Source organism: Perognathus longimembris, chromosome 14, assembly GCF_023159225.1.
Source record: "Perognathus longimembris pacificus isolate PPM17 chromosome 14, ASM2315922v1, whole genome shotgun sequence".
NCBI classification, from domain to species: domain Eukaryota; kingdom Metazoa; phylum Chordata; class Mammalia; order Rodentia; family Heteromyidae; genus Perognathus; species Perognathus longimembris.
In genome coordinates, this window is record NC_063174.1 from 32,714,451 (window position 1) to 32,738,191 (window position 23,741).

At 42.7% G+C, this 23,741-nt stretch overlaps 1 protein-coding gene across 1 annotated transcript; it reads right to left on the minus strand.

The window, feature by feature from the left end:
- Nucleotides 1–5,747: 5,747 nt before the first annotated feature.
- On the minus strand, nucleotides 5,748–23,422 carry Sgpp1 (sphingosine-1-phosphate phosphatase 1). The gene is made up of 3 exons (XM_048362252.1): nucleotides 22,601–23,422; nucleotides 12,297–12,386; nucleotides 5,748–8,048 (listed from the first exon to the last, which is right to left on the minus strand). Exons 1-3 carry the CDS (start codon nucleotides 23,288–23,290, stop codon nucleotides 7,497–7,499), a joined length of 1,332 nt encoding a protein of 443 aa, XP_048218209.1. The 5' UTR covers nucleotides 23,291–23,422; the 3' UTR covers nucleotides 5,748–7,496.
- Between the last annotated feature and the right edge of the window lie 319 nt (nucleotides 23,423–23,741).

The following is a 23,741-nucleotide window of genomic DNA, read 5'->3' on the forward strand; positions in this document are numbered from 1 at the left end:
CTCCTAAGTAGTTAGGATTACAGACTAAGCCTCCAGTACCTTAGCTAATAATTTGTTTTGTGGGTTAGTTATAAAGTAAATATGTTTTACCTCTAGCTAATAGACAAACTAATGAGGAGGTCAAAGCGTCCTTGGTCACTAATATTGAACCAGAAAAGAACCAGTGGTCATGGGTGCATTGTGGATAACCTCACCAAAACAGAACCCATGGCACTGGGTTCAGTTCTCCTGCCAACACCCTTCCCACACCCACCCTGCTTATCAGCAGCACCTGGAGTTAGCTAGATTTGTTGTCAGTTCTGATCTCAACCCATGAAGTAAATCTCATGGTCTTTTAAGTGTGATGAGATAAAAGATAATCTCATTAATTTCACTTTTCCTCCCACAGCATGCCTGGAAATCCCAGGAGTGTCTCAGATCTATCCCCACTGTGGAACACATAAGGACCCTGAGCAGCTGGTTGGCAGAAGTGCTTAATCTCTAGGTGGAATTCTTCATTGTCCAAGTAGGTATTTAGGAATATTGTTAAGTTGCTATATGACCTTCTGGGAGAGTTCTGGGAGTTAGAGAGAATATAACTTTTCTCCTCCCTCTGAAAGCTCTTCCGAATAAACAGTAACCTAGTAGTCAGGATATCATACCGTTAAAATTCCAGGACTTCTTTTTCATATAAAGCATATAAAATTGCTTTCTTTCTCCTCTTAATAAATAATATACATTTCTTTTCTTTTATCACAGGTCTGACTGCAAGTGTAGTTCAAGTGGGAGAGCATCTACCTAGCAAGAATGAGGCCCTGAGTTCAAACCTCAGCCTTATCATTAAAAAGAGGGAAAAATTGATCACAAAAATAAAAAAAAGAAACACTCAATATCTAAATGCCTATCAAATGATAATTATGATTGCTTTTGAGTTGGTGTAATTTTAGCTACAAGCTAAGTTAACTTGACAAGCATATACTTATCATACTTGATACTTGGCACAGATATGTGCGTGCATGCATGCATGCGTGTATGTGTCTGTTTGTTTTTGTTGCCAGTCCTGGGGTGTGGACTCAGGGCCTGCGCACTGTCCCTGGCTTCTTTTTGCTCAAGGCTAGTACTCTACCACTTGAGCTACAGCACCACTTCTGGCTTTTTCTATATATGTGGTGCTGAGGAATCGAACCCAGGGCTTCATGTATAGGAGGCAAGCACTCTTGCCACTAGGCCATATTCCCAGCCCCTGATCTTTCAAAAATAAAGACTCCAGATTTTATCTTTCAAAAAAATAAAATAAAACAAAGAATTCTCAAAACTGATTTGGATACAAATCCCATTCTATACAATAGGGTATTATATTTATTTGTAACACTTACCCTATTCCAAACTATTAGCCCTTAAATATTTGCATAACAAGTGACAAGATTCTTACCAAATACAGTCATTTATTTACATCCCAAACTTTCAAAACAGCAGAGATTAAGAATTCAAAGGAAGGGCTGGGGATATAGCCTAGCGGCAAGAGTGCCTGCCTTAGATACACGAGGCCCTAGGTTCGATTCCCCAGCACCACATATACAGAAAACGGCCAGAAGCGGCGCTGTGGCTCAAGTGGCAGAGTGCTAGCCTTGAGCGGGAAGAAGCCAGGGACAGTGCTCAGGCCCTGAGTCCAAGGCCCAGGACTGGCAAAAAAAAAAAAAAAAGAATTCAAAGGAAAAAGTCTGGGACAGTGCTCAGGCCCTGAGTCCAAGTCCCAGGACCAGCAAAAAACAAACTACAAGTATGCAAAGATAGGCTAGTCAAACTTTTTTAGATCATCAATCTCTTTAAGAGTCTTAGAAATGTTGCCTGTGGCTCAGACCTATAATCCTAGCCATTCAGGAGGCTGAGATCTGAGGATCCAGGTTCAAAGTCAGCCCTGGTAGATTCATATGTCCAACTACCCAGTTAACATACAAACTGGAAGTAGAGTTCAAGTAGAGTGCTAGCCCTGAGCAAAAAGTTTAGGAAAGCCAGGTGCCAGGGGCTTTCCCCTGGAATTCTAGCTACTCTGGATGCTGAGATCCAAGGCAGCTGGTGCAGCAAGGTCTGTTGAGACTTATCTCTGAAGTTCAAGTGGTAGAGCTTTAGCTTTGAGCAAAAAAGCTCAGGGACAGCACCTGGGTCCTAAGTTTAAGTTCTAGCACTCACAGATACCTAGAGATAGACACACACACATACACGCACGTGCATGTGCACACACACACACAGAGCCTGGCTCTAGTGGCTCACACCTGTAATCCTAGTTACCCAGGAGGCAAAGATCAGAAGATTACAGTTTGAAGACACCCTGGCTTGAAAAAAAAAAAGCTATAGGGACCACTCTGACTCAGAATTCAAGTTCCAGTAATGGCAAAGAGAAAGAGGGAGAAAGGAGGGAGGGAGGGGGCAGCGAGAGGGAGGGAAGGAAGGAAAGGAGAGGTGAGACCTTCAGTTCATGCCTCACTACCAGCATACACTCACAAAAATCTTATGAATGTTATGGAATCTGGGACTAAATACAGTACTTTATTCAATCTATATTCGCTGAATACATGTGCTACAGATGCATGGAGCTTATATCTTAGACAGGACAATAGTAAATTTAAAAAGCAATGAATACATGAATAACTACAGATTATGAAATAAATTATGATAGGCTTCAATTTGAAAGGATGCCTAATTTAGGACAAGGCCAAACCTCAAATTTGATAAGGTAATCCCATTGTGCTAGTGAAAAACAAGAAAAGGATTTATTGCAAATCTCTTAAGATGTCAATATTTTTAAAAAGTAAATGTCAACAAGTTTTTTTTCTTTTTGTCTTCTTCATTTATCTGTCTTGGGGGAGGCAGGGGGACACAGAAAGGGAGGGACAAAGGGTGAACAAATGTAGCCATGGTACTCATTAGACACTATGTTGAAAATGAACTATACAACTTGTGGGTGGGGTTGGGAGGGAAAAACTGGGAGTGAGGGAAAGGTGACATTGTCTAGAAAGAAATGTACTCACTACCTGACTTATGTAACTGGAACCCCTCTGGTACACTTTTATAATAACAATTAAAAAAATTAAAAGTCAACATGAGTATATAACAAATCAAAAACAAACCCCAGATCCTGCCCTGTTGCATTGATTGCTATAAGGGATGGGCTTTGCACACCTCCATGGGAAATGCACTGAGACTAGAGGTGCAGGGCAGGGAGGAACAGTTTCTACCAGGCTCTCTGGAGCAATGAAAGAATTTAATTTGCATATTGCAGGCAAAGAGTTTTTATAAACACTAGTTTTCAGGCTGAACAGTCAGTACAGTAGTTATCAAAGTACAGTTTATCTCGTTCCTAGTTTGCTATTATCAGATATAGATTCTGTGTTTGGAGCCAGGAGAATGACAAATTAGGAAAAGTCAGTTGAGGCTTAAAAATTAATGTTTACTTCCTTACATATCCCATTTTTAACTTTTTCATAGAATTTGACAATTCAATTCAAAATAGCCTCAAAACAGTAAAATACCTGTGTACTAACCAAAGAGGTGAAAGATCTCTACAATAAAACTATAAAACTTTAATGAAAGTGAGGAAGACATTAGAAAATGGAGAAACCTCCCATGTTCATGGATTGATTGGTAGAAATAATACTGTGAAAATAGCCAGACTGCCAAAAAGCAGCAGAGCTGGGCAGAGGGGCAGGGAAAGAGATAGCAAGATTATTCATATTTAAAATACATGCACATCTGAAATGCCACAGTGAATCCCTTAGTATATTTAATACACACTAAAAACAATTATGGGCCAGGTGCTGGTGGCTGACGTCTATAATCCTAGCTACCCAGGAGGCTGAGATCTGATCAGGTCTGTGGTTCAAAGGCAGCCTAGGCAGAACAGTTCATGAAACTTTTTTTTTTTTTTTCCAATCCTGGGGCTTGAACTCAGGGCTTGAGCACTGTCTTTGGCTTCTTTTGCTCAAGTCTAGCACTCTATCACCTGGGCCACAGTACCACTACCAGCTTTTTGTTTATGTGGTGCTGAGGAATTGAACCCAAAGCTTCATGTATGCAAGGCAAGCATTCTACTGCTAAGCCATATTCCCAGCCCCAGTCATGAAACTCTTTACTCCAATGTCTAGAAAAGGCTGGAAGTGGAGCTATGGCTCAAGTGATGGTACACCACCAGCATTGAGCAGAAAAAAACCAAAGAGCAGAAAAAGCCAAAGAAGCCCCCAAGTTTAATTGTCAATACCAGTAAACACATACACATACCACACACACTCACATAATAAAAATAAAAACAGCTGAGTACTGGTGGCTCACACTTGTAATCCTAGTTATTCAGGAGATCTGAGGATCCAGATTTGAACCTAGCCTGGGTAGGAAAATCTGTGAAATTCTTACAACAAAAAGCTGGAAGCAGAGTTGTGCTAAAGAAGTGGAGTGCTAGCCTTGAGCAAAAACCTATGGACAGGAGCTGGGAATTTGGCCTAGTGGTAGAGTACTTGCCTCACATACATGAAGCGCTGGGTTTGATTCCTCAGCACCACATACATAGAAAAAGCCAGAGGTGGTGCTGTGGCTCAAGTGGTAGAGTGCTAGCCTTGAGCAAAAAGCAGCCAGGGACAGTGTGCAAGCTCTGAGTTCAAGCCCCATGACTGGCAAAATGGAAAGAAAAGGGGCTGGGGATATGGCCTAGTGGCAAGAGTGCTTGCCTCATATACATGAGGCCCTGGGTTCAATTCCCCAGCACCACATATACAGAAAATGGCCAGAAGTGGCACTGTGGCTCAAGTGGCAGAGTGCTAGCCTTGAGCAAAAAGAAGCCAGAGACAGTGCTCAGGCCCTGAGTTCAAGCCCCAGGACTGGCCAAAAAAAAAGGAAAGAAAAGAAAAGCTATGGACAGCAACACAACAGGCCTTCAGTTCAAGCCCTGCAACTGGCACAAAAAATAAATACATAAGGAAATAAAATATGAAAGTAATCAAGGCTCTGTTAGGTTGGGTTACCAGTGGAGTAGGAGGGCTAACAGAAAGAGTGAATGGGGATGAATGTAACTATATATGAAAACAGGACAATGAAACCTATTGAAATTGCTCTACCAAGAAGGGAGAGGGCTGACACCAGTAATTCAATGTTGGTAATCATAGCTACTTGGAAAACTGAGATCTGAGGATCAAGTTTCGAAGTCAGGTTGGGCAGGAAAGTCCATGAGACTCTCATTTCCAATTAGCCACCAAAAAGCCAGCTGTGGGGGCTGGGGATATAGCCTAGTGGCAAGAGTGCCTGCCTCGGATACACGAGGCCCTAGGTTCGATTCCCCAGCACCACATATACAGAAAACGGCCAGAAGCGGCGCTGTGGCTCAAGTGGCAGAGTGCTAGCCTTGAGCGGGAAGAAGCCAGGGACAGTGCTCAGGCCCTGAGTCCAAGGCCCAGGACTGGCCAAAAAAAAAAAAAAAAAAAAAAGCCAGCTGTGGAGCTGTGGCTCAAGGGGTAGAGTGCTAGCTTTGAGAGAAAAAGCGAAGGGATAGTGTCCAGGACTTGTGTTCAAGCTCTAGTACTGCACTCCTACCCCCAAAAAAGCCTCAGAGAAAAAGCCTGGTAAAATGAAAATCCTAGCTGACATCTAAAATTATTTACTACATAATACAGAAGCAAACAAAACAAATCAATATCCTTGAATCTTGAATTTGGCTTTTATTTTAAAACACATTTGTTGTAGAACTGTTATAAGACGGAAAATGAAACACAAAAGAAATCGAGTATTTTCAAATACTTTTTAAGCTATACATAAAAATTAATAGGACAGCAGAGACACACATTATGAGAGTCCTTAAAATTTAAGTCATCAACCACATTCTGAAAGAAAAGCTCTTTTCACATTTTCCATCATACCAATAAACAGCTCCTAAGAGTGTTGGTTTCTTCTAAACTAGAGAACAAATTAAGTAGCTTTACTTAAAATGATCAGATTTTGTTTTGCTACAAGTTGCTATGCCCCTTAATTCTTGATCAGAATTATAAAAATATTAGCTCAAATAGTTACACTGTCCAAAATAGAAATATCTTAATTGATACTTGTGAATAATCACCTAGATATTGCACTAAAATCAGTAATCCCATTCCTGATGCTCCTTTACATAGAAAGTAAATTCTCTTATTTATGAAAAATCCTACTATAAATAAATTTAATGTTAACCTAATTATAATCACACATAAAAACATAAAGGCATAGACAGAAAAATAGTTTAATACTATTCCCCAATTTTCCATTCTGAAAGTAATAAAATGTTGGAAAGAAAATAGGATCTAATCTACTGACACTATTTTTTTTATTTTATAATTTTCCTAAAGAATGTGTATTAAAAGTTAACACTGGGAAGTCTAAACCTTTCCAAATAATTTAGAAAAACAGCTTTTGTTTCCATATGAAGTGTGTGCACTGTCCCGCCTATAAATTTTTACATTTCCATGTAACATCTACCTGCAGTATAAACAATCAAGACAATGTACAAAAAATATATCTTATTCCTCTAACTTACAATGCACAGAAAAATACTTACAAAAATGGAAATACTTATCCATTTAGCTTTCCAATAAATTAGTGAGAAACGTTAGCCCATTCTGCCATTTCTTTCTACATACAGATGAGAGTTGTTTACTTCTATCCTCATTAGTTTAATATATATTTTTAAATATTTGCCTGATTATATGTAACTTATGATAATTAGAGTCTTACTATTACATCACAGTATATACTTCTTAACTCAGCAACAAAAGGCACAATTAGCAAGCAATAAAATTCAGTACCTGAATCATTAAACTGATACCCAAAACAACGGCAACAAAAGTACATTCAACACAGTGTACAGAACTTTAAAAAATAAAGAATCCAACACCTAATTTTCCTGATAATTTGGTCCATTAAAAATATTCCCCATGTTCAATTCCATGGGTACTGTGAAAGGTGATGGCAGTGTAAAAGGAGGCAGGAGATCAGTACAAGATGGCAAACAGATTCTGCAACTCAATTAGGAACTGGCTCCCACAGGATATAATGGGAAATACATTTGTGAAGAACAACATGCCTGTATTAATTCTAAATACACAGCCACAACTGCATATTGTTATTGATTTTGTAATACACTTCTCCACAATTCAAAAGAAAACAGGTATATTTTATATATAACATATATTAGAGATATAATTACATATTACGTACCTTAATATATATTATATATAACTTGAACTCATAACAATGAGAAACTCTCCAAATATTACAGGAACATTTTAAATGGATTATCATTTTCTCAGTATTGCAATAGCTCAGCTTGTCTAAAACACTATCTGGATGTGCAGTAATAAAATGCACTCACTCGTAAGAATTCTCTTAAATAACTCTTTCAGTTAAATTCTTCTAAAAGTCTTACTCTGGTTTGACTTTGACCTCAGGTGTATTTTTAGATGCCAGTAACTGATAGCCTCCTTTCATAGCATACATAGTATTTTCCATCAAGAGATCCCAATAAAGAAAAATATGTAGGGAACAAAAAATGTGATGGAGAAACCCACCACTCCATAGGTTATATACCGATAGGGAAGTTCAACTTCCATGTGCTGCCTCGCTTTTCGAATATCATCACATGGTATATTGAAGATTTTACAGGCCAGAGGAATGGTAGTCTTTTTCATGATATCTCTGACTACTAGTACAAATACCATTCCTATGAGGATGCGAAATATGGCTTTTCCCAACAGCATTACAGTAATGGGGGGCCTAGCTAAAGGTAGAATGTCTAGAGGAGGGTCTAACAGTAGACCCATGCTATGACTGACATGAGAGCCACAGGCAATTCCAGCGCCACTTCCAAGAATCTCAGCTGTGTCTCCTCGGGATGTGCTCCAGGTGTCAAGAGTAAAAGAAAAGATCCCCAAAGCTAAATGAAGCCCAATGATGATTAATGGAGCATATTTGTGAGTTTGGTTGAAGTTGTCGATCAGGTCCACAAATGGATAGAAGACAGCTAAAATTAAAATGGTATATAGGAATCCAGCGATAATGTCCTGAGAAAAGATCAAAGTACAGTTGTTTAGTACACCATCTGTAGCCTTTAAAAATAGTGTATATATATATACATATATATATATATAGCAAGTCTAATGTTGAATAGATATGAATTTTACAAAGTCAAATTCTCAAAATAAGCTTTATAAACTGACCATGTCATAGGCACTAAAACTCATTTGCTGTGGTAAAGCTTACATTTTAGTGGCAAAGACTGATGACGGTCATGTAAGTGAGAAAAGCAGATAAATGCTATAGGGGTCTAGATACCTGTAAATGTTTGAAGGAACTTAAATAGGAAGAAGAGTTATTGTCATGAAGGACTCTATTAAAGAATTACAGAGGCCTGCATGTCAGACAACGTGACACTTGAGCCATGATGTGATTGAAAAAGGAGCCAGCCCTATCTTTAGAGGTTTGCTCTAGGTAGAGGGAATTCCAAGGGCACAGGCAAAGTCCTTAAGGCAGAAAAGATATGTTCAGGAAACTGAGACTGTGAAACAACCAGTGAGTATATGAAACAAGGTCAAGGACATGGGCAGAAATCCCACTGCATAGAGCCCTTATAAGTCAGGGAAAGAGTTTAGACTTTATTTCAAAAGTGACAGAAAAAGTTGGACACTGGTGGCTCACGCCTATCATCCTAGCTACTCAGGAGGCTGAGATCTGAGGATCAGGGATCAAAGCCAGCCTGGGCAGAAAAAGTCTATGAGACTCTTGTGTCCAATTAACCACCAGAAAACCAGAAGTGGTGTTGTGGCTCAAAGTGAGAGAATGTTCACCTTGCGCAAAAGAGCTCAGGGACAGTGCCCAGGGCTCAAGCCCCATGAGTGACCAAAACCAAAAAATGTGACAGGGAGCCAGATGTGTGGACACAGGCCTATGATCTCAGTACCAGCAGAAGAAACTCATGATCCTCCCGCCTCTGGCTTCTGGAGCACATGGGAGATTGGGTGTGTGTGACCACACCCACGGACAACAGTATAACGTTACAAGCTTCCTTTTTTTGAAGTAGTAAGAGTTTGAACACAAGGCCTCATGCTTGCTAAATAAACAGGTACTCACTCTACCACTTGAACCACGTCCTTAGTTCAACAGTAGCTTCTTAAAAATGAATTGAGTAGGGGCTGGGAATATGGCCTAGTGGCAAGAGTGCTTGCCTCCTACACATGAAGCTCTCGGTTCGATTCCCTAGCACCACATATACGGAAAACGGCCAGAAGGGACACTGTGGCTCAGGTGGCAGAGTGCTAGCCTTGAGCGGGAAGAAGCCAGGGATGGTGCTCAGGCCCTGAGTCCAAGGCCCAGGACTGGCCAAAAAAAAAAAATGAATTGAGTAGTGTTTCCTTTTTTTTTAATTCTCTATGTTTGTTTGTGGTTAGAATTATCTGTTCTTTAATGTATTGAAGAACTTGTCCATGAAATTGTACTGCATGTCTGATGTTTTTAACTTTCTAGTTCACATGAACTAGAAAAATCTATATAAGGGGCTGGGAATGTGGGTTAGTGGTAGAGTTCTTGCCTAGCATGCATGAAGCCCTGGGCTCGATTCCTCAGTAACCATATATACAGAAAAGCCATAAGTGGCGCCACGGCTCTAGTAGTAGAGTGCTAGCCTTGAGCAAAAGAAGCTACTGAGGGACAGTGCCCAGGTCCTGAGTTCAAGCCCCAGGACAGGCAAAAAAAAAATCTATATACACTGAAATGTACAGTCAATAAGTAATTTGATAAATTTGATGAGTGTATATTCTTTGGTAATTACCACTCCATTAAGATATAGAACATTCTTCACTCAGTAACTGCCACTTCCACTCGGTCCTCTAAGTGGATTTTTAATCACTCTCCTTTCCTTCTCTCCCTTCCTTCCCCCATGTCCCCTCTCCTTCCCCCTACTTTCCCTTTTCTCTTTTTTCATGGGGCTTGAGTTGAAGACCTGGGCACTGTCTCTGAGCTTCTTCACTCAAGACTAGTGCTCTGCCAGAACTCTACTTCTGGTTTTCTGGTGGCTAACTGGAGATAAGAGTCTCACAGGCTTTTCCAGCCCAGGCTGGATTTGAACCATAATCCTCAGATATCAGCCTCCTGAGTAGCTAGAATTACAAGTATGAACCACCAGCACCTGGCTAAAAAACAAATTTAATACATATTCACTGTAGAAAAAAACTAAGAAAATACAGATGAAACAATAATAGTTATTATCTAGCAGTAATCACCTTAAAACTCATAATGCTCACTGTTCTAGACTTTTCTCTGTATCTTGTTTTGTTCTGTTTTGGTTTGAATTTTGTTTCTTTTTATAAAAATGGAATTGTGAGGGCTGGGAATGTGGCTCAAGTGGTAGAGCGCTAGCCTTGAGCAAAAAAAGTTCAGGGACATTGCCCAGGCCCTGAGTTCAAACCCAGGACTGGCAAAAAAAAAAAAAAAATCCTAGCTATTCAGGAAGCTGAGATATGAGGATCACTTGAACAGGAAAGTCTGTGAGATTCTTATCTTCAATAAACTACTCAGAAAAGGCTAGAAGTAGCACTGTAGCTCAGTAGTCGAGCACTAGCCTTGAGAAAAAGAGGCTCAGGGACAGTGCCCAGACCGAGTTCAAGCCCTGGGACCAGAAAACAAACAAAAATAGATGAATAAATAAATGTAATTGGCCAAGTGCTAGTGGCTCATGCCTATACTTCTAGCTATTCAGAAGGCTGAGATCTGAGGCTTTTGGCTCAAAGCCAACCTGGAGGAAAGTCCATGAGACTCTTACATTCAATTAAACACCGAGGGAAAAAAAAAGCTGTAAGTGGAGCTTTGGCTCATGTAACAGAGCACTATCCTTCAGCAAATAAAGCTAAGGAACAACATCCAGGCCCTGAGTTCAAGCCCCCAGTACCAGCACAGGGGGTGGAGGTGGGGTGGGGGGAAACAAAACGAAGTGTAAGTATATAGTGCTTACTGGATGTCAGTGGCTCACACCTGTAATCCTAGCTACTCAGAAGTCTGAGATCTGAGGATTGCAGTTCAAAGCCAGCCTGGGCAAAAAATAAAATAAAATCCTTTGACTCTCTTACATATTAACCAGCAAAAAAGCTGAAGGGAAGGCATTCCTGAGCTCAACTCGAGTGCTCCACCACTTGAGCCACAGCACCACTTCCTGTTTTCTGGTAGTTAATTGGAGATAACAGTCTCATGGACTTTCCTACCTGGGCTGACTTTGAACCATGATTCTCAGATCTCAGCCTCCTGGGTAGTTAGCATTACAGGCGTAAGCCACTGGTGACCCGCTCCTAAATTTGTTTGATGGAGCAAAGTAGTTTCATATATAAGTACAAATGGCAGTAGCACAGTTTAAGCCCATGTGCTTTCTAGTCAGCACATATTAAATGACTTGTAGACAGCTTCCTGGTTTCTATAAGAGAGACGTTGGTTTAGATACATAAATAGGGGAAACACAAAAGAGAATCTAAAAGAAAACAAAACTGGGCTGGACACTGGTGGCTCACACCTATAATCCTAGCTACTCAGGAGGCTAATATCTGAGGATAGAGGTCTGATGCCAGCCTTAAAAGCCAGCCAGGGCAGGAAAGTCCCTGAGATTCTTATCTCCAAGTAACCCCTCAAAAAAAAAAAAAACCCAACCCCCCAAAAGCAAAAACTATCACACACACACACACACACACACACACACACACACCCCACCCAAAAACAGAAGTGGAGCAGTGGCTAACAGAGGCAGAGCCTAGCTTTGAGCACAAGAGCTCAGGCACAGTGCCTTCGGCCCTGAACTCAAGTCCCAAGACTGACAAGAAAAAAAGAAAAACTAAAAGTATAAACAAGCCAGGCACTGGTGTCTCATGCCTGTAGTTCTAGCTACTGAGGAGACTGAGATCTGAGGACTGAGGTTTGAAGCCAACCTGGACAAGAAAATCTGAGAGACTTTTACCTCCAATTAACCAGCAGAAAACTGGAAGTGGAGATGTGGCTCAAGTAGTAAAACAACACCTTGAGTGGAAAAGCAAAGCAAGAGCTTGAAGCCTCAGTATTGGCACAAAAGAAAATAAAAGAATGAACAATATTTGGCTACTGTGACTGCTGAAAACTGTTTCTATGAATGAAACGTGATATTACATTACTTCACAAGTATTCATGTTGATATTCTGCAACACAAAGACTTATAACATTTTCAATTTCAGAAAAACTTATAAAATTGTCTATCAATCTCACAAAAAAGTAAAGCAATAAGGATATAAGGTTTTCCTTACCAGAATGGAGTGCATGCCCATGTAAATTCTGCTTATACAGACTAGGGAACACCAGCAAGGGATGAGAATCAGTCCGTATGCGAGAGGATACTAAAGGGGAAGAAAAGGAAAGCTACTTTAATGAACTTAGAGAAAATCAAGCAAATAAAAAATCAATTGCTGTACTATTGTACTTCAGGATTTCATGCTTATGTGTTTTTAAGCCCCAGTCTACTTCTAGCACCTAAGTCTAAGCATAGCTCATAGCACACATTCAAGAAACACTTTTGCAAGGATGAATAAGTGAATGAAATCTTGTTTCAACATTCTTCTAAGGATGAGTTGGCTCTATTTTGCTTTTACACTATAGATGGAGGACAGATAGGAGACATTATATTAATATGGTCCAAAATGAAAGAGCCACTGAACAACCCCTGAACCCAGTCCCTATGAAAGTCCTTTCTTCTCTAGAAAAGGACTGGGAATTATCACCCTTTCTTTCATCAGTGACTTATGTGCCTCCTCTCCTCTTTGAGGGGAACACTTTATCCTTTTCTTTTCTTTCTTTTTTTGGGGGTCAGACGTGGTGCTTGAACTCGGGGCCTGGGCATTGTCCCTGAGCTCCTTTGCTCAAAGCTAGTGCTCTACCACTTGAGCCACAGCTCCACAAAGGAGGGGAACACTTTGTAATGAGCTTTCTACCTCTGTGCCTTCCACTAAAAATTTCAAAGGACCCAGGGGCTGGTGGCTCACGCCTATAATCCCAGTACTCAGGAGGCTGAGATCTGAGGATCACGGTTCAAAACCAGCCCAAGGCAAAGTTTGTGAGACCCTTATTCCAGTTAACCACCAGAAAACTGGCACTGTGGCACTGTGGCTCAAGTGGTAGAGCTCTAGCCTTGAGCTGAAGAGCTCAGGGACAGCACCCAGGCTGAGTTCAAGCCCTACAACTGACTAAATAAATAAATAAATGAAATAAAATGTCAAATGATAATCTTATGGAGAAAAATTCTGGTGGGCTACTGGGGGTAGAAAACATAAAAAGGGCAAAGTAAAGAATATCTTGGTATGAAAGTCACCTGTGGAAGCGTGGACTTTGAGTATCCTGAGGTTACAGGGGAGGAGGAAAAAAAAATGGGTGGACACATAGTTGGTTTATAAAGGAGAAAGAGCAGATTACCTCAAATATCTCAATGAAATTTTTGAGGTGGTTGGACGAGTAGAGTTGAAAGAAAGGAGTTAAGGGAGTAAAATGATGAAAACAAAATTTTACAAGCCCTTTACATTATTTTCAAATACATAAAAAAAGGTTTTCTAAACCTTTATTAGATCACTTGATGTCCTGGTTGCATCAATGAGCATCTAAGGCAGGGCTTGCCACTGAGTTACACCCCAGATGCTTTTAATTTCATACCATTATCTAATGTTCTCACTGCGCGTCCTTGATAACAGGAAAACGGCTCTCAGCATTTCCTTCAGTTACTCAAGAAAACAGCTTTATTCTTCCCGATAATGCTTTACTAAACTAGTTTATATAGTAACATGTTCCATTCACATTCACTGATGTTAGTGTAAAGAGTCAATAAAATGACTTGCAATGAAAGCAATTACAAGAAAAAACAAACCTGTCTTGTGTCAAGTCTATGTCTTTTTCCTTATTTTTGTGTTGATGTGAATTGAACCTATAGTCTCCTGTGTTCTGGACAAGCACGCTATGACTGAGCTACATTTTAGCCAGTGCTGTTAGTATTTATGTGTGTGTGAGAGTGTGTGTGTGTGCGCGCGCGTGCACATGTGCATGATGAGCCCTCATACATGACAGTTCTAGGGCTTGAATTCAGAGCCTGGACTCTGTCCCTGAGCTCTTTTGCTCAAGGCCAGTGCTCTACCACTTGAGTCCACAGCTCCACTTCTGGCTTTTTGGTGAATAATTGGAGGTAATAGTCTCACAGAATTTCCTGCCTAGGCTAGCTTCAGATCCTCAGATGTCAGGCTCCAGAATAGGTAGGATTACAGCCATGAGCCACCCAGCTAGAAAGAGAAATTTTATTTTAAAGAATTGTCTCACTGGGAATGTGGTTTAGCAGTAGAGTGCTTGCCTAGCACATACAAAGCCCTGGGTTCGATTCCTCAGCACCACATACACAGAAAAAGCCAGAAGTGGAGCTGTGGCTCCAGTGGCAGAGTGCTAGCCTTGAGCAAAAGGAAGCCAGGGACAGTGCTCAGGCCCTAAGTTCAAACCCCAGGACTGGCAAAAAAAAAAAAACCACAAAAACCCCACAAAGTCTCATGAATTGGGGCTGGGAATATGGCTTAGCGGTAGAGTGCTTGCTTTGCATGCATGAAGCCCTGGGTTGGTTTCCTCAGTACCACATAAACAGAAAAAGCCAGAAGTAATGTTGTGGCTCAAGTGGTACAGTGCTAGCTTTGAGCAAAAGGGAAGCCAGGGATAGTGCTCAGGCCCTGAGTCCAAGCCCCAGGACTGGCAAAAAATAAAATAAAACAAAAGAATTGGGACTGGGAATGTGGCTTAGTGGTAGAGTGTTTGCCTACCATGCATGAAGGCCTGGGTTCAATTCCTCACAGAAAAAGCCGGAAGTGGCGTGGTGGCTCAATAGGTAGAGTGCTAGCCTTGAGCAAAAAAGCAGCCAGGGACAGTGAAACTGCTCGTTTAACCACTGCTATTGAATGCAGCACAGACACTTGCTGTGGCAAAACAGACATGGTGTCTGGGATGAGCCAATCAGATTCTTTCAGATCTAGCAGTAATTTACTTGTAAATAGTATAGAACTAGTGTAAGGCAGACATGCACATGCCAAAACACAGAAAAGAGAAAGGAGTATAAAAGCAACACTGCAATCCAGTGAAGGGGGATAGTGGGCATTTAGTTCCAGTCACATCCCAGGACCTGGCTCCCAGCCTCAGGAGGCCCTGCAGCTTGCTCTTGCCCTTGTCTCCTATGAAATGCCCACTATGTTCTGCAAATACATTTTTCTTCATGTTTAACCTACTCCAGATGTATTTACTATGAACCCCCTTCCCTCCCCACACCTTTATTTATTTATTTTTGCCAGTTCTGGGCCTTGGACTCAGGGCCTGAGCACTGTCCCTGGCTTCTTTTTGCTCAAGGCTAGCACTCTGCCACTTGAGCCACAGCGCCCCTTCTGGCCGTTTTCTAAATATGTGGTGCTGGGGAATCGAATTCAGGGCTTCATGTATGCAAGGCAAGCATTCTTGCCACTAGGCCATATTCCCAGCCCCTCCCCACACCTTTAATTAAATATTCTCTAAGGTGTCTTCTTACCTCACCAGTGGATACTTGTCAGATTCTATTATGGGCTATTTTTCCTCTATCCATTCTTTAAGTATTGACATCTTAAGAGGTTTGTCCAAGTTCCTCTGTTCTTCTCACTGTGTCTTTCTCAGGGCAACATGATCCACTCTCACCATGCTACTTAAGTGCCAAAGACAACAACTCTGACCAGAACCAACATGGCTAGAACTGCAGCACAGCCAATGATACTTCAAAAAACATATTTAAAGACAGAGCTAAGAACATGGCTCAAGTGGTAGAGCACCTGCCTAAGAGTGGGATCCTGACTTCAATACCCAGTATCACAATTTAAAACTAAAACAATCTCTTTTATGTCAGCTCACTTTCCCCAAATACAAGGGCAGTCAATTTTTAGCATCTACACAAATTCAACTATATCTTAGCATTTCAAACAGGTCACATGGGAATAACACTTTTTTCCTCCTCCAGTTTTTTTGTTTGTTTGATTTGACAGTACTGGGGTTTGAACTCTGGGTCTGGGTGATGTCCCTGAGCTCCTTTTGATCAAGACTGGTGCTCTACCACTTAAAACACAGCTCCACTTCCGAATATTCTGTGATTAACAAGAGATAAGAGTCTTCAGGGCTTCCTGCCTGGGCTGGCTTCGAACCATGATGCTCAGATCTCAGCCTCCTGAGTAGCTAGAATTGCAGCCAGGTGCCACTAGCACCTGCCTATTCTCCTTCTTAAGGTCATATTTAACTTGTCAAGTCTACTTTAATATCTATAAAATTCAGGCGGGGAATGTAGCTCAGTGGTACAGAGCTTTCCTAACATATTTGAGGCCCTGGGTTTGAGCCTCAGCCCTGTAAATCAGCAAACAAAAAAACCTACCAATCCATTTCTTTCTTTCTTTTTCTTTCTTTTTTTTTTTTTTGTCAGATGTGGGGCTTGAATTCAGGCCCTGAGCACTGTCTCTGAGTCTCTCTATGCCCAAAGATAGCGCTCTACCACTTGGGCCACGGCACCACTTCTGGTTTTGGAGTGGCTAATTGAAGGTAAGAATCTCACAGGGGGGCTGGGAATATGGCCTAGTGGCAAGAGTGCTTGACTCGTATACACGAAGGCCTGGGTTGGATTCCCCAGCACCACATATATAGAAAATGGCCAGAAGTGGCACTGTGGCTCAAGTGGCAGAGTGCTAGCCTTGAGCAAAAAGAAGCCAGGGACAGTACTCAGGCCCTGAGTCCAAGGCCCAAGACTGGCAAAAAAAAAAAAAGAATCTCACAGGGACTTTTCTGCCTGGGCTGACTTTGAACATCATCCTCAGATATCAGCCTCCAGAGCAGACAGGATTCCTCGTGTGAGCCACTAGTGCCCAGCCATCCATTTTTTTCTACTGCCATTGACACTACCTGGTTAGGGATGAGCAAACGTTTTTGGATGCCAAATAGTAACAACGCAGGCTCTGTGGACCATGTGGTCTGTCTGTCACAATCCTCAATTCCACTGCTCTATCCCCAAAGTAATCTTACACAATATAGGATGGGCACTTTTGAGTTCCTGCATCATTTATTTAGATGTGAAACTCGAGTTACACTTAACTTTCATATGTCACAAAATACTCTGGGCTTTTCCTATTTAAGAATAATTCAGGGGGCTGGGAATATAGCCTAGTGGCAAAAGTGCTTGCCTCATATACATGAAGCCCTGGATTTGATTCCTCAGCACCACATATATAGAAAAAGCCAGAAGTGACGCTGTGGCTCAAGTGGCACAGTGCTACCTACCCTTGAGCAAAAAGAAACCAGGCACTGAGTTCAAGGCCTAGGACCAGCCCCCCCCCCAAAAGAATAATTCATATTTGGGGGGGGAGGGAAAAGGGGAGGGTAGATGGTGGGGGGGATAAGGGAGGAAGTAACAAGTTCAATAAGAAATGTATGCACTGCATTACCTATGAAACTGTAACCCCTCTGTACATCACTTTGACAATAAAGAAAGAAATAAATTTAAAAAAGAATAATTCAGGGCTGGGAATATGGCCTAGTGGCAAGAGTGCTTGCCTCATATACATGAAGCCCTGGGTTCAATTCCTCAGCACCACATATATAGAAAATGGCCAGAAGTGGCACTGTGGTTCAAGTGGCAGAGTGCTAGTCTCAAGCAAAAAGAAGCCAGGGACAGTGCTCAGGCCCTGAGTTCAAGCCCCAGGACTGGCAAAAAAAAAAAAAGAAGAAGAATTCATATTTCATGGATCATTAAAAACAAAAAACAGGCAGCAGAGTTGGAGTATAGCTTAGGGGTATAGCAGATGCTTACAATGATCAGTGAGGTGCTAGATTCAATCACTAGCACAACCAAAAATTAAAACAAAGCTAACTAAGTGGGAGGCCTCAAGTTCAAATCACAGTACTACCAAAACAAAACAAACTGAAGCCCTGTAGAAAAATGAAATTCACGTGAAACCTTAAAACATTATTAAATGTTAAATCATATATAAAATTAAAACAGATTGTATGCCATATTATTTAAAAATTAAGAATTCTGGGAGCCCGGCGCCAGTGGCTCATTCCTGTAACCCTAGCTACTTGGGAGGCTGAGATGTGAAGATGCTGGTTGGAAGCCAGCTGGGCAGGAAAGTCCCCATGAAACTCTTTTCTCCTATTAACCACCAGAAACAGGAAATGGAGCTGTGGCTCAAAGTGGTAGCATGAGCCTTAAGGACAAAAGCTCAGGACTATCGCATAGGCCCTGATTTGAAGCTGTATGACTGACAAAAATAAAAACTATTAAGAAGAAAATGTATACATCTGATATATTTCTTCATGTTTTCCCAATTCAAATTGCAAACATTTTAAATTATTCAAATAAGAACAATAAACATTATCTTGGCCAGAGGCTTTTCAGTTTCCTCATTGTAGGAGAAACACACTGTCTTTCTCAAACCATCACAGAACACACATTTAAGAACGCCGAGACTGGAATTGCAAAAGAGCTGAGATAATAGTTGTAGAGAAAGATTGTTTGGGATAATAGAGGTTACACTCTATTATTGCTTCTCAGAAGCAAGAGTTACTAGCTTCAGTGAAGCATGATGTTCCTTATCTAACAGATTAGAATGTTGAGAGTGTTAATAATGTACAGGTACTTTAAACAACCCCCAGGTTTGTTTGCTATGCATAGTTTTAAGACTAGATGAGAAATAATGAAGTATAAACAATTTCCAAGGTCCATGTAAGTGGTGAAATCTTGAGCAAATTTCAAGGAGGGCAGCAACATTATGTGGTAGGGAGGAATGGAGTCCAGAAGAGTAGATTCATTTTCCAGGGGTATTTCAGCATCACGGACACACCCAAGTAATCACACCAGTCCTGAGTGTACTCCCTTGGGCAGGACAGAACAGCCACCAAAACTGAAGATTACAACCCCAGGTTTGGTTGCATTATTTGCTAATTACTTGCTAATACTCCTTTCTCACTCATTTTGCAACTAGAAGCCTCCAATTCTGACGAGAACCAAATCAGCCCACATACAAGAAGGTACCTTTGTTTGAAATACATTGATACAAAAATGTCATTTGAGTGTTGCTGTTTTTACTGAATTATTAAAAAAATAGAACTTTTACATTAGGAAGTCTTTCTTTCAAAATAATGAACTAAAAATAAGTATGCAGATTTAGAAGTTTATTCAAATTTAGAGTAGAAATTGTAAAGTAAAGCCATTACAAGATTAATTCTAATGTAACTGGTCAGTTTCCACATCTGTAAAATGACTGACAACTGATGATTTCTATCTTATCCAGCTCACTTTTTTTTTTTTGCAAGTCCTGGGGCTTGAACTCAAGGCCAGAGCACTGTCCCTGGCTTCTTTTTGCTCAAGGCTAGCATTCTACCATGTGAGCCATGTGGACTTTTCTATATATGTGGTGCTGAAGAATTGAACGTAGGGCTTCATGTATACAAGGCAAGCACTCTTGCCAGTAGGACATATTCCCAGCCCTCCAGCTCACATTTATAAAACTGCATGATATACAAATTTCCCAAACTTTGAACTAAATATACTAACTTAATTACAAATTGCAATGTAAGCTTCTTTTGATCATTCAAATAACTCTGGAAGGGGGGATGGGGGTGGGAATGTGGCTTAGTGGTAGAGTGATTGCCTTGCATGCATGAAGCCCTGAGTTCGATTCCTCAGCACCACATAAACAGAAAAAGTTGGAAGTGGCTCTATGGCTCAAGAGCTAGAGTGCTAGCTAGCCTTGAGCAAAAGAAGCTCAGGGACAGGCTGGGAATGTGGCTTAGTGGTAGAGTACTTGCCTAGCATGCATGAAGTACTGGGTTTGTTTGATTCCTCAGCACCACATAAACAGAAAAAGCTGCAATCGGCTCTGTGGCTCAAGAGCTAGAGTGCTAGCCTTGAGCAAAAAGAAACCAGGGACAGTGCTCAGGCCCTGAGTTCAAGCCCCAGGACTGGCAATAAAATAAAACAAAAACAAGTAATACTGACAGCTACATCCCAGAAATGATTCAGTGAAATTATTTACTCACTTCCTCTTAACATGTTCCATAGTAACTTAAAAAAAAACTTAGATTGTTAATATTAAGAGCGTACAACATACTTACTGAGGAGGCATTGTAAAGGGCCTCTCAGTCTTAAAGTCCTGAAAGTCCCATGAAAAGAAGAGAAACATCATAATTAACTAGTAAACATACGATGCTGGGGATGGACTTGGTGCAAAGCAAGGCAGATGTCTAGCACTGAGCTTCACCCCAGCATTATCAATCTAAAAATTGTGAAATATTTGGATTAAGTGAAATTCTGAACCAGGTGTGGTGTCACGTGTGCTGGCCACGTGCATGCACCCCAGCAGGAGGATTGAGAACTTGGGGCCAGCCTAGGTGGGCCACAGAGCAAGTTCTGCCAGCCTGGGATGTAACATTTTGTCTTATAACAAAATGAAACAAAGAAAGAAACAGGTAGCATTACTTTACAATATGAATGTCAATATACATTCGTCTCCCTTGATTAAGTAGTTAAAAAATAAAACTTTTCTCTGAAACTCTTCCCTCCCAATTCTGCCACTCTTACTGTGTATATGGTAGATTTTCTAGGCTACTAAAAGTGAGAGGGACTTACACACCTCACTATGCCTGGGAACAAAGTCTGACCTTTACTGACATGGAATATGAATTCAGTAGACTTACCATAATGGAGTTTGACACAGACTGCACATTTCTCAATGTATGACAATTTTGTGCAGTAGAAGAAAAAAAAATAGAGGAAATCTGTTTTCTGTAGATTCTTCATAATGATTTAACTTACTCCTAAGAGATGGGTCCAAAGACTAACAGATTTTACAGTTTAAGACAGATAATGCCAGCTCCGTGGTCTTAAGAATAAACTTTGCTTCTATATGAATGATGTTTGGTTTTTAAACATAGTAACCAAGGAGAGCTCAAAACTGGGTGGCCAAAGGAAGTAGGCAAAATAAAAAGGATCATTAAAAACTCACCCCCAGGAACTATGCAATTTGTGGGCAGGGATGGGAGTGGGAAACTGAGGGAAAGCAAAGGAAGGGGGGAAATTGTCCAAAAGAGAAATGTATGCATTACCTGAATTGTGAAATGGTAACCCCTCTGTACACCACCTTAAGAATAACAATAAACCAAGAGAAAGACACAGGAGGATTCTACTGTTGACGTTATCTTTAAAGTTCTAGGTGAATTTGCTGTGGCGTACCCTACGTGGCTGCTGTATATGATTTTGGTACACTGGATATTGTATATATGCCTACCTGATCTAGGGAAGGGAAAGAAAAATGAGTGTGTAAGATATCACAAGCAATATATTCACTGCCTTATCATGTAACTGTACCCCCTTTGCACAACATCTTGTCAATAAAATTTAATTGAAAAAAAAGAATAACAAAATTATATTTAAAAAAAATTCGTTGGGTGGCTTATGACTGTATTTCTAGCTACTCAGGAGGTTGAGATCTGAGGATTGTGGTTGGAAGCCCTAGCAAGAAAGTCTGTGAGACTCTATCTCCAATTAAGCACTACAAAAGGTGGAAGTGGAGCTGTAGTTCAAGTGGTAGAGCATTAGCCTTGAGAAAGAAAAAAAAAAGATCACAGTCAAGCGCCCAGGCTCTGAGTTTAAGTCACAGGACCATCTCTCTCTCTCTCTCTCTCTCTCTCTCTCTCTCTCTCTCTCTCTCTCTCTCTCTCTCTCTCTCTCTCTTTCTCTCTCTCTCTCTCTCTCATACACACACACACACACACACACACACACACACACACCTGATTATCAGTCTTCCATCTACATTTGCCGTTTTTGTAAACCTGCTAGTCTGATCAAACAACCCTAGCTGTAAGATAAACTTTTAAATCACACATTTTTACAATTAATAAGTTAATACTACAGTAATACTCTGTCAGCTCCACACTGAAATTCCACACACCGGTGACCCAGAGGATAAAGTTTTGTCTCTCAGCAAATGAGCCACCCTTAAATGCAGCTCTAGGAACTTTCAAGAAGAGCAACTCTACTTTAAAATTCCTTCCTCCCTTGCTTTGGAACTAGCTCAACACCACTGCTGTGTAAATACCATCTCTGCACAAAGCCAAGGGACTTTACGTACTTTCTGCAACACAATCCGTTGGGAGGAAGGCAACATCTATTGTGGCAGAGATGGGGGGGGGGGGGGCAGAGTCTTGGTTACCAAGCGATTAATTTGAAAAACAAGTCATTTTCACGATGCATACAAAGCAAGAAGTTAAGAGTTTGGAAAGCCAGCCCAAGGACAACGAGAACAGACGCACGAAAAGTGTTTCCTTTGGATTCCAAGAAAGGTGCTACTAAAAATATAAAGGGCACGCCTATAAGGTGTTCCCCATCGCTTGATTCCCCCCGCCACCCGAGGAAAAGTCTGTTTTGCAGGTAGGGGTGAAAACCGTGGAAGAAGTTTTGGCGGGGAGTAGCCCCACGGAACCATACCGACACCAGGGAAGTCGGGGTTCTGGAACTGGGGCGTCACGGGGCGCTTACCTGCCAGCGGCCGTAGGTGAGGAGGACCATGGCGATGGGGATGGCGGTACCGGACATGGCATGGGTGGAGGGCATGCTGTACTCGGAGTTGTAGAAGACCTCCAGCTTGACGACGGGCGGCGAGGCGGGCCGCGGCCAGCGGATGATGTCCTTGGTGCACTGGCCCAGGTACATGACCAGCACCCAGATGACCACGAGCCTGCGGCCCACCACGGCGTCCAGGTTCCAGATCCAGAAGGGGAAGAAGATGATGTAGAAGAGCTCGTTGCCCAGCTCGGTGCCGAAGGAGAAGAGGTAGTAGAGCGGCCAGTTGCTCACGTGGGCCGCCTGGCCCTCCTCGCCCGTCAGTGAGTTGCGGCGCGGGGAGCCCGCGCACCACGCCGCGGCCGGGCCCGGCTCGGCCGCCAGCCCGTTCCGCACGCCGTTGGGGGCGCCGCCGCCCGCCACCTTGGCGGCACTCGGGTTGCGATCGTGTCCCGGCGGCTGGGGGCCTCCGGCCGTCCCCGGCGACCACCCTCGCCGCCGGACGTCCCCGACGAGCGGCGCCTCCCCCTGCCCATCTTCCTCCCTCGGCGGGTCGGCGGAGCGGGTCGGCGGCGCCTCCACCCCGCACAGACGCTGGAAACTGGCCACTTTCTGCGGCTCCTGCAGACGGCAGGCCAGCTGAACGAGGTGCTGCCTCAGCGACATGCTAACGGGACCCGCGGGGACGGCGAGCCGGCCCCGAGCGAAGCGCCGAACCGTCTCCGCGCGCCTGGCCAGCGGGCAAGCCGCACCTCGCTGCCCTCGCGCTCGCCGGAGTCCGCTGGTGACGGCGCCACAGGCCGCAGCGGCCGCCTCGCGCCCCTCCTTCGCCGCGTCCCTCCCGCCCCGCGCGCCTCCTCCCCGCGCGCTCCCGCTCGCGCGCCCCGCCGGCCCGCCTCCTCGCCGCGCGCCCCACCCGCCTCCTCGCCGCGCGCTGCCGCCGGCGCGCCCCGCCCGCCCGGCGCGCTCCCGCCGCAGCCTCCGCTCTGCGCGCGCCGCCCCGCCCCCAGCCGCGCTCCTGTAAGCCCCTGCTCGGCGGGCGGCGGACGTGAGGTTCCTTAAGTAACCACCACCGCCTGGCGTCGCGGCGCTCGGCGAGAGGGGTACAGCGCGCCCC

What these genes read in the sequence shown, in the direction of transcription:
- Sgpp1 (XM_048362252.1), bottom strand. Translation starts at nt 23,290, where the DNA reads ATGTCGCTGAGGCAGCACCTCGTTCAGCTGGCCTGCCGTCTGCAGGAG. An exon ending in TCACCTACGGCCGCTGGCAG is followed by an intron (nt 12,387 to 22,600) that starts GTAAGCGCCCCG and finishes CTTCCCCTTTAG; the next exon opens with TATCCTCTCGCATACGGACT. An exon ending in TGGGCATGCACTCCATTCTG is followed by an intron (nt 8,049 to 12,296) that starts GTAAGGAAAACC and finishes ATCTTTTCTCAG; the next exon opens with GACATTATCGCTGGATTCCT.